Source organism: Protopterus annectens, chromosome 2.part0, assembly GCF_019279795.1.
Source record: "Protopterus annectens isolate FY-2018-M chromosome 2.part0, PAN1.0, whole genome shotgun sequence".
NCBI lineage: Eukaryota > Metazoa > Chordata > Ceratodontiformes > Protopteridae > Protopterus > Protopterus annectens.
This window is the reverse complement of record NC_056728.1, coordinates 263,339,440-263,350,667: the sequence shown is the minus strand read 5'-3', so window position 1 is coordinate 263,350,667 and position 11,228 is coordinate 263,339,440. Positions and strand designations below refer to the sequence as shown.

Below are 11,228 nucleotides of genomic sequence, written 5' to 3'. Positions count from 1 at the left end.
AGATACTAAAATGTCTGCGTGGTCTGTAGTATCTGCTGTGTCTCAAATAATTAAGCATTGTCTGTAATGCACTTAGGACACTGCTTATGTTGTTTCAAAGGCTGCAACCACTGCCTCTGTTTTGAGAAGATTTGCTTGGTTATAGCCTCAAAATCTACCAGAGGATGCTAAAATTGAAATCATAAATGCTCCCCTAGATATAGAAGTGTAATTTTGACTTTCCACTAAGAATCTCCTTAAAGGTGTTGATGAAAGGATATAGTTAATTCAGGATGGGGGGGAAGGGGTACCCAGATATTTCAACCATCCTTTCAAAAAGACAAATAAAGCTTTTGCTCCAGTTCAGGCTTCTCTGTCAGAAAACCAAACAAGTGAAAAGGTTTAGGCGAAAAAAAAAAACAAGTCTCAGGGAGGATAAAACATCAGTCTGACTATATGTCCTCTCTGGATTTTCCTCCTCTTTAATCTGACAAACCCATAAATCTATTTCAGTGTTTAAGCCTTCACTATCCTTTGTAGCACCCAATACCCTCAGACAACTGGGTTTTGGGAATCATTGCAAAAGGTTACAGTTGGCAGTGGGATCCCCCCCCCCCCCAAGGCATTTTTCACACCTTTGCAGTCAAACTGGCCTGTTCAATACTGTCTTTAATCAGATGCTGTCATGGGAGTAATAGAAATGTTTTCTCCAGATCAAACAGGGAAAGGATTGTATTCAAGAATTTTTCTGGTGCAATTCCTCATCCCTCCTTTCAGTTTTCTGGTACATTTAGATTTAAAAGATGTTTACCATCATAAACCAATCAACAACAATTTCAGATAATTTTTGAGTTTCTGTGTGTCTAGTCTGCAGTTTCAGTTTGCTGTTTTACTTTTTCAGTTGTCTACAGTCCAGAATGTGTTTACAAGGTGGCTGGCTCCTCTAAGAGCCCATTGCAGGTAGCAGGGCATTCACCTTTCTCTTCATTAGATGATTGCCTGTTTTTTTTTTTTTTTTTTTTTTTTTTTTTTTTTTTTCTTTATTCAGGATTTTCCACAGCTAGTTAAGAATCTGTGGCTTGGGTAATAAATCTATTTCTCAGCCCAAGTTTTAAGGTGAACAGAGAAATTGTTCTATCATTCCTTCTCACAAGATACTGTTTCTAAGGTGTCTTCTGAATATAACACTTATGATTGCTTTCCTGTCTCAAGGCAAAGTGGAGAATAACAGAGAACAATTTCTAGTATGTTAAACTAGACCCATAAATGTACCAGAGAACATCTTAGAATTCTAGGTGTAATGGTTTCAATTATTCTCATGATTCCCTTGGCCAGACTCCACATAAGAAATATTCAGAAGTTTATCAAGTCAGTTTAAACTCAACACCAACCCCCCTCTTTCATTTCAAATTCTAGTGCTGTGATTTGTAAAAAGGGAATTAAATGCTGGGTGAATCAGTTGTCTCTCAAACCAGGTGTTTCCATCTGCGTGCAATCCCCCACTCAGTCTGTAATTACAGATGCTTCAGACTTTGCTTGGAGAGTTGTGTCCATGGGACTGAAAGTGCAGATCTATGAAACAAACAAGACAAGTTAAAATACATAAATGTCAAGGAAATGATGACTCTAATAAATGCTATCAAATCTCTGAACCACCTTTAGACTCCATGCCCCCTTTCAGTAATCCCAGGCAATACCACACTGATGTGGTACAAAAACAAACAAGGGGAAACAGATCTTACCTCCTTGGCAGATTAACTATGATATCTTGGGGGTCAAGCAACTCAGTTTAATGGGTCCTTCTCAGCTATATACATTCCATCAGAGCAAAACATTGTGGCACACAAGCTGAGCAGGACCATGACAGACCCTTACAATTGAAAGTTGCACCAAGGGGTGTCCCAGGAAGTGATCCATTTGTGAGTGACTCCTAAAGTAAATCTGTTTATCTACAGTCAAAACAGGCAGCTAAAGAACTCCTGCTCCAGGACTCCCTGTAGGCTACCTGCAAGACACATGCCTTCTTATTCTCGTGGATTTTTCTATATGTCTTTCCACCATTTCTACAGATAACCAAAGTTTTTCTCAAGATTCAGAAGTACTCTCCAAACATAATTGTGGGTTGTCAGTGGGAGTGGATGTACACCAGGGTTCATCTCTGAGCTCACTGCTGTTCATAATGCTGATGGACCACATTAGCAAATATGTCAGAAGGTACAGATCAATATGGCATTACAGGCAGACTCTGAAGAAGAACTTCAGCAAATGATAGGTGAATGAAAAGCAAACCTGAAGGCACATGGGATGAAATGAAACTGAATACAGATAAGACAGTTGTAATGGCAGCAAATGAGTGAAATTAGAAGAAGCTGAAAACTGAAATAGAAGGGAAAATATTTGGACAGGTTAACAGCTTCAAGCATCAGTGAGGGGGTGGTTAAGGAGAAAGGGAGTATCAATGAGGAGGTTAGACCTAGAATCAGAGGGGCTGCAGCTAACTGGTGCAGAATGTCAGGGAAAGTGTGTGACTGAAGAATGCCAAAGATGCTGAAAAGTAAGGCACACAAAGCACTGCTATGGTTAGCATTATGTATGGTACTGAAACCAGAGCAGTGAAGGCAGACCTATTGAGGAAGCTAGAGGTGACGGAGGTGAGGTACCTAAGATGGGGTAGTAAGATGCTCACTGTGGGGCAAATGAAATGAGGGCATCCAAAAAGAAGCCCAATCAGCTCCAATTGCAGAGCATTAAAAGAGTATAGATTAAGGTGGTTTGGGCACATGTGCGAGAAAGCAGAGGACAATCTCTGAAGAAGATTTGTGACATACAGGGAGAAGGCAAGAGGAGACAAGGACGTCTAGCAAAAAGACTGTGTAAGAGAAGATGTGCAATAGTCAATCATGACTGTCAAAGAAGGTAGGAGAGTAGTATTAAATTAAGAAAGACAGCAACAATTGACATGAAACCCCAACCCCATGTTGAACATAGGAAAAAGGGGGTTGATGATGATGATTGATCAACTGTCTGTCTGTTATGAATGTAAAAAGAAAGAGCAATCAGTATTTAAACAGACAATTTCCAAATGGATGCCCTAGGCTATTACTTTTTTGTTATTCTCACCACAGCAAATCACTTCAGGCAAAGTCAGGGTTCTCTCTATTAAAGCCATGGTTACTTCTGTGGCTTTTTAGAAAGGGTGGACTCTAAAAACATGTAATCCTTTACCAAGTACTTCAACTAGATTCCTCGTCTGTGTCTAGAATTCTAGAACAGGCTTTGTAGGGACTGTTCTCTAATGCATCCTGGACCCCGATCCAGCTTCCTTCTTTCTTACTCAGTAAGTTATGGTATTCATTTCATATTTTTTACAGCTACTGCAACCATGATCTAATGATGAACATAGCACAGCTGTGTGAACAAATAACAGTAGATGTTCATCTAGATCAGTGCTGCAGTAGCCAGATCCTCCCTTCTTCACCCTGTTGTTTTGCCATTCTTTGCCAGGGTTTAGGGTTACTTATTTTTATGTTTCTATATGACTGTCTTCAAAGTCAAGAAGACTGAAGTATTTAACACCCTAGTTAGTGACTGGTTTTCTCTGCATCTCTGGTACATAACTGTGGCCAGGTGTGTTGAAAGAGCCCTAAAGCTTTGGAAAGCTGGACAACTGGTCAGATCCTTGGCAGAACATCCCAAATTACTTTAGACTAGTGCATCAGTGTTCTATTCTGAGCATATAGGCATATATTGTTATTAAGACAGGTTTACTTACACAACCATAGTTTCAACTCTAAGGCAAATTAAGTTAGAGAATATACAATGGACTTTGTCTGACAGCCAACTAGACTGCTAAATGCACATAATTTGGCCAGCAGGCTAATAGAAAATCATTTTAATAAAATTGTGTCATTTTTTTTACAAACTAATGCTACTGATACTTTAAGAATAACAAAAAGCAGGTGTGTATGATGGCACACAGAGGTAATAGAGTTTTTAAATGTACTGATTACCTTGCAAGGATCAGTGACAACTCTTAAACGGCACATTGTTTTACTAACATTAAGGAGAAATTCTTTTAAAACCTCTGGAACTGATTTCATAAAATTTAAGACGCCGTGGATCTTTATTTCTCCTGAAACAAAATGTGCTTTCTACATTTCACTTCCCATCTTATGTTCGGGTTGTTCAGCTGCCCTCCTAAGTTCCTGAGTCGCCTGTCCCACTAACTTAGGTTGGGACTCTTGAATAAGACGCCCCTGAAGGACGGGGGTGGGGTTGGTGCTGCTGGCCGGTGTGAGCCTCAAACTGCACGTTTACAGATCCGTTACGTGAACAGACAGCAGAGAAGCCAGCCTGCCAACGACCGCTTGTGTAACACAGAAGTGTGCCAGAAACTTTAAAAAAATCTCTTGCCCCCGCCTTCCCTGCCGGAGTAAGTTCAGACATCATTAGCAAAGGAAGAACAGAGATTAAATGAGATAAAAGGCTGCCTGATCTTCTGGTCCAGCTGGGTAATCCCTGGAGCAGAACTTGCAAATTCATCTTGGTACTGTATTAGGAGTTTGAAATAAGGTCACTTATTTCCTTTCTGACTCCTGCACTGGTGAACGTAGGATATATATAAATAAAATAATAAATTATACTGTTATTTTTTTTTCTTTAAAGCCAGCGACTTTCTTCAGGGGAAACAACAAAAATGCGCTTCAATGAAGTATCTTATTTACTGGTGCTCACTTTTATTTGCTTGAGCTGTTTTTTACAAGTTAAATGCCAGGAGCGGCCACAGCAAAACCCACTTCCACCAGCCCGCTGGAGGCAGCGGGTTCAGTGGGAGAATAATGGCCAGGTGTTTAGTTTGCTTAGTCTCGGTTCCGAGTACAAACCCCCCCAAAGGAAGCAGGAGGATTCAGCACAGCCGGTCCGAAGAGCGAACCCGGTAGTACTACTCACCAGTAACAGGACTTCTGAAGGAAAAGCCAGCCCAGGCTCGGATACTGGAGCCTCTTCATCGTCCAGTACTCAAGGCAGAGGTAATGGTGCAGCCTCGGCCAGACGATCGGGGGGCAATTATTGGTTCCAAGCCGGGTATGCTGGAAGAGATGGGAGGTCTTCGTCTGGAGCCCAGAGAGGTCAAGGGGAGAATCGAACTCCAGAACAGGCTGGAAAAAGAGAAGCATCATCCCCCGAATCTGTCCGTGAGAACCGAACTGCTGAACAAACGAACAGCAGCAGACCTTCTCTGCCTGCCAGTAATAATGAGGGACCAAATTTGGATGAAGAAATGTTGGGTGATGATCCCTACAACAACCCTTACAAGTCCACGGACGATCGCTTCTATAACTACTATGATACTTATGAGAGACCAAGAGAAAGTGCTCCTAGACCAGGCTATGGGACCAGGTACTTTCAGTATGGTAAGCATTGTTACCCTGGCTGCATGTGGCTTCGGTGTGTGTGTTTATGTGACTGTGACTTTTCCAATAAATTAGCATAAATTCAAGTTGCTTCAGTTACCAGCTGAAATTCCATAGGAATACCTGCACATAGCCTTGGACGAGTGCTAGAACTAATTCAGCTACACATAGTGTGGGGGTAGCAGCGTTTAAAACACTAATTGGCTTAATCATCGGTGCTAGTGGTTCAAAAATGTTGTTTAACTTTTAAGCACAATATTATGGTTAACTATTGAACTCCACTTTAAGGTCTGGTATGAAAGTCCGCAGGGTACTGCAAAGATGAACGAGTACGCTCTTCTTCCAAGAGAAATCCTTTTCACACAAGAGTGTTTTTTTCCTTTACACAGGATTTCCAGATTTGGTCCCAGATCCGTATTACATCCAAGCTTCTACATATATACAGAAGACATCCATGTACAACCTCCGCTGCGCAGCTGAGGAAAACTGCTTGGCGAGGTAAGTGCGGTGTGCCAAGAAATATAACGGTTACAGCTAGCTGAGCATTTAGCATCCCTGGTCCCTAGCATGCGTGCCTGTAATGTTCCCAAGTAATGAGACGAGCCCCTTTTGTACTGGCAGCTGGGTGCAGTCTGTCTGTGAACAGCATCTGAATTGCTAGAAGAACTGCAGCTTGGGTGCTGCAAGGTCAGTTTTTTTAAAGCATTGCTCCTAAAATAGCTGATAACTTATAAGTGTATTGTGTTGCTTTCATAACCTGCGAGTCAAATATTACTGCAAGAGCAGCGTTGCCATACAAAAAACATGAAATGTGAGGAGAAAATGTTTATAGAGTGGATGAAAATGGTAATGTTCTCACTTTGCTAGCTCTGTTGAGTTTTTTCCTGCAAGCTTCAGCTTCTGCAGCCTAAAATGATGGAGAAAATCCTAAGAGTATTTTATACAGAGAAGGTAAAATGACAGTGAAATTTACACTGAAGTAAGTGACTTGACTTGTTGAAACACCAGGGAGTTGGTTGGGAATGCAAGAAGTCGTGGAGGGAAATCCTCTCATCTACTTAAATATGCAGTCATCCAAATATGCACGCAGTTGGTCCATAGATTTTCTAACGCTGGATAATTTAATTTGGCGACGTGAACAGTTTATCTACCAGACATAGGCTTACCTACATAAAGATAAGAACATCACTTTTGCATTTGCAGACTAAATTCATAACCAAGTACGTCTCTTTTTATATTTCAGCATAGACACACCAACACTGCTAATTCACTACTAAATTTAAGATTGCATCTTCATTTGCATAACTCTTGCCACACAGAGCACTGTATATGCCTGAGTATTTATTTTCTGCTTGTGACTTTATCAGTACTGCACTGTTTTTTTAAGTGAAGAATTAAAGTTGCAGGTCAATTGTTTCATTTTAATGATTTTGCTACTTAAAGACTATCCAGTGCTAGGACATTGGTAGGCAAATAAAAATGTGCATTAAAGTCACAACCTGGTATAAGCATTTATTGCATATTCAATGGTACCATAGCCATCTTTGCTGGAAATAAGCAAGAAGCCTTATATCATATCCTGCTACACGTGTCATCACATATTTGACAGTTTATTGAAACAAAAAATATAACAATTTTCAATATAAACCATTCAGGAACTGAATTGAAATATTTAACACATTGATTACTTTTCTGTTCTAAGGCATTTCTGTTCTTTCTGGTCCTTGTGTGAATATACATACAGACCACAGACACCCCCCCCCCCCACACACACACACACACACACATATATATATATATATATATATATATGTAAAACTTTTATATGTGTGTGGTACAAGATTATGGGTTGTTTCATCAAAATTGCTGATAGACTGATTTCTTTTTTTTTCTACTGGGTGTGTAAGGAGCGGAGCCACATTTACAAGAGTGCTGTTGGAGCTGCTGCTCCAGGCCCACATGTCTGAAATAGGCCTTGTTGCTTCTCCTCCCAGTTTAGTCTGAAATCCTGTGCTGTTGTCACACCAAAAAGATACATCTGCTATAATTTCCAGGTCCAATCCCATGAGACCTATAATCCAGCACTGATTAGAGAGAATGTTACCCTGCTGTTTGGGGGCCTAGGTCTACTTCCTTGTTTAATTTAGCAAACTTTGAAGAGTTTACAAATTAGATGAATGGGAATTAATCCCCCTTGAAAAAAGAAAGATGATCAAATGGCATTTTTTTTACAAAACTCATAGATTCTGTACAGACACACATATCTATATCTATATTTATATCTGTGTATCTGTCTATACATACATATAGTACACACACACACACACACACACACACACACACACATATATATATATATATATACTGTATATATACACACACACACAGACATACAAACACACATGTGTGTTTTTATGTCTGTCAGTGTGCACGGAATACATCCTTGTTTATTACCGTAGTGGATGGTAGATAGTGAAATTATCAATGTGTTTTGGTTGACTGCAAGGTATATCGTCAAAATGTGCAATTTATCAGAGCAATATCATGTAACAGTAAGGATTAGAAAACTTCTCCTTTTACCAGCTGTTGTGTGATCTGTGAGTTGGCATATGTAGAGTTGTGGGGCGGGGGGGGGGGGGTCAGTGAAAAACACTTAAACTGAATAGGTTCACTGGTTACTGTCTAGCAAATGATAGGATGGAATCCGATAAAAGTGTCTAGCAAGCACTCTTGACATATAATCATAGATGTAATGGGATATGTTATAAGATGCATCCTATAAAAGTCAAGAGGGGGGAACATATGCCATTTTCAGCCTGCTTCAGTTTTATGCAGATGGTAGAGTCGGACTCCTTCTACCACAGTTCTTTATATTATCTCTATTACTGGCTGCTTTTTTATCAGATATACATAAGAGAAATGCCTTTTGAAATTTTATGGGCATTGAAGTACTGTGCCCAGGAAGCACTACTGCGGATTTGGTTAAGAGTTATTAAATGACACGAGAGTAATCAAGACAGAAGTATTTTCTTTTGTTTAGCCTACACTTGGCAGTGTTATTCAAACAATATTTCAGCAGCATTCTGAAAGATGTGAAAGAAACATATTTTGGTTTTCAGTCACTTGCTTTGCAAGAAAGTCCTGTGTGTGTGTGCATCTGTGTGTATGTGTGGGGTTGGGGGGGGTGTTGTGAAAAACATTATCCTTTTGTTCTGAAAGGCATCATCCTTTAAAATCAGGAGAGAGATAGCTTGGCTCCAGAGATTTTAAAACAATTAAACATAAGTTTATTAGCTAAATGCTGACAGATGTTTATCAATAATGCTCAGAATCAGCTATGATGGGTAATCTAAAATTCAGAGTACTGTTGCACACAGGAGCTGGTCACATGTATTAGGTTTCTAAGAAATTTAGACCGCTGTATGATAGACCAAGGCACAGGCTTGCAGTTGCTATCACATTGCTTCCAACATGCCTTCCTTCATTTATGCAAATACAATCTACAATGTAATGTAACCAGAGAAGTCAGAGTATTCACACATGTAAAATGTGTCACCTTTCACCTCACTTCACTTAAACAGACCTGGAAAAAGCAGTATTTTCAAAAGCTAGTCGCTTTTGTTTAATGAAGGAAAGCTATTTTCCAGACTGAAACTTGAAGCTTGATAGAAAGCATAATATTCTTATTTGTATGGGTGTAACTTTGTGTGCGTGTGTGTGTGTGTGTGTGTGTGTGTGTGTGTGTGTGTGTGTGTGTGTGTGTGTGTGTGTGTGTGCGCGCGTGTGTGCGCATGTGCGTGTAACTGTACCCAGTTCTAGGACTACTGCAGCAGAGAAAACCCCTTTTATCTCAAGCTGCAACAACTTCAACATTATTATATGTAGAAGTTGCAGGGGGAAAGGGATTTTTTCACCCACATAAATCTTTATTTTTTTAATAAAAGTAGTATCTTTTCAAGGAGACTTATTTTAGCAGACTGAGCTTGCCAAAGTACTTGCTTTGCTTTCATCAGCTGACCTATAACCAGTTATGGTAGCTGAATGAATCATTGAACTAAAATTCGCCAAATTTATTCAGCAAAGTTGATTGAGCTGGTCTTTCTGACTTCTGATTACCTTCACTAAATTAAAGAAAATACATTTTAAAGTCTAAACGCTGAAGAAAAACAACTTGCCTTTGTGTGTGTGTGTGTGTGTGTGTGTGTGTGTGTGTGTGTGTGTGTGTGTGTGTGTGTTTTGTGTGTGTGTGATTGCCCTTCTATTCTATGACTGCTGCTGCAATGGTGCAAAGTACAGTTGTGTGTGTTTAGTTATCAGCAGATCTCCAAAAAGTGGTTGATGTAACAGTAAATCATAACATTTGGCTTTATCCATCATAATGGAAGGATTTGTGGACTAATTCCATAAATTTCTGTTTTTTCTCATATGCAGCTTTGCCTTAGGAGTCAATTTAATGCAATAAGATGTGTAAACTAGTGTCATCACACTGTTTTTCTGAGATAGCTTGTTGCTGAGAAAATGACAGCAGGAATGACTACATTACCGTTCTGCTCTCCTGAGCTGGAAAATGTTTACGATTGATATAGCAGCCCCTCCAGCACTGGACTCGTAACTACATTACTTCAAATATAAGATTGCGAGGATAGCATATTAAGTCTGTATTGCCAGAAAATTGTTTAGTTCTTTGAATCCCTTGTGATTGTAATAGGTTATTATTTACTTACCAACTAGTGTAATTATAACACAAATAATAAAATATGATGCACACACACACACATATATATATATATATATATATATATATATATATATATATATATACATACATACACACACACACACACACACACATACACACACGTGTATGGGAATGCTTAAAGTAAGCCAAATATGTATGTCTGTTTTGTCGATACACTTTTGTCAACAAAATAGACGGCTGACAGGTGACCAAGATTGACAGCCCCCAGGCATGGGGAATATGCCCCTTCTCTGAAGACTGTGTGATCTTGGAGTTAGTATATATAATTAGCAAAAGGTGTGGGAGTGTAGGGGGGCTTGACCCTCTGCAAAAAACATTAGATTCCTTTTGCCTGGTCTAAGGTTGTGCCATGGAGCATGCTTGTTATGGTGTAAATTTTTTTTTTTGAGCAATGTGTTTAATGTTGCTCTACTGAAGTTTAGACTAACTTCAATAAATATATCAGAATGAAAAACGTATTCATACATTTGTTAGGAAGAAGGAGGAATAGTGTCTTTATTATTATAATTACCACTTGTTGAAACTGCGCTATTGTAGCATGTGGACTTGAACACATGTATGCTATTCTTCCTCTGATAGGGTTCCTGTAATAGTAAATCATAATACTTGAGCACATCCCCATTATTTGAGTAGATCCCCAAGCAGTACTACTGTACTCATGGGGGGGGGGGTTAAAGATCTCATTTAAGCACAGCTGTACCAACAATTGTTTTACTTCTGGACTGTGTATCCATGTTACAATGTTTGTGAAGGTGTGGGTGACAGTCATGTTGCATCTTCTACAGTATCCTGTGGAAAACAAAAGTGTATGAAGTACAGGGTGAAGATTTTGACAGCCCTGGACTCAAGCTGTTATAGACTGAGGTTCAGCACTGTAGAAGAAATGTCAATCAGTCTCTGTAAGCAGTGTTTTTCATAATTTAAGCACTTAGTCAACATTTGTGTGTTAGGAACTATAGCAAGGAATTAGCATAACTCTTTGTTACCTTTTAGCAAAGGTGTTTATCACAGTTTAGCAAAGCACTTTTATTTAGACACACACTACGTCAATGCATGTCTTGAAGATTGTTTTAGGT

General features: G+C 39.4%; 1 protein-coding gene across 1 annotated transcript in view; it reads left to right on the top strand.

The window, feature by feature from the left end:
• The first annotated feature begins 4,257 nt into the window (after positions 1-4,257).
• Positions 4,258-11,228, top strand: part of LOX (lysyl oxidase) — a 418,783-nt gene continuing 411,812 nt past the window's right edge. The window contains exons 1-2 of the mRNA XM_044060739.1: positions 4,258-5,393; positions 5,783-5,891. Of these exons, the coding sequence (XP_043916674.1) occupies positions 4,676-5,393; positions 5,783-5,891 (827 nt within the window). The 5' untranslated portion in view covers positions 4,258-4,675. The remainder of the gene's footprint in view (positions 5,394-5,782; positions 5,892-11,228) is intronic.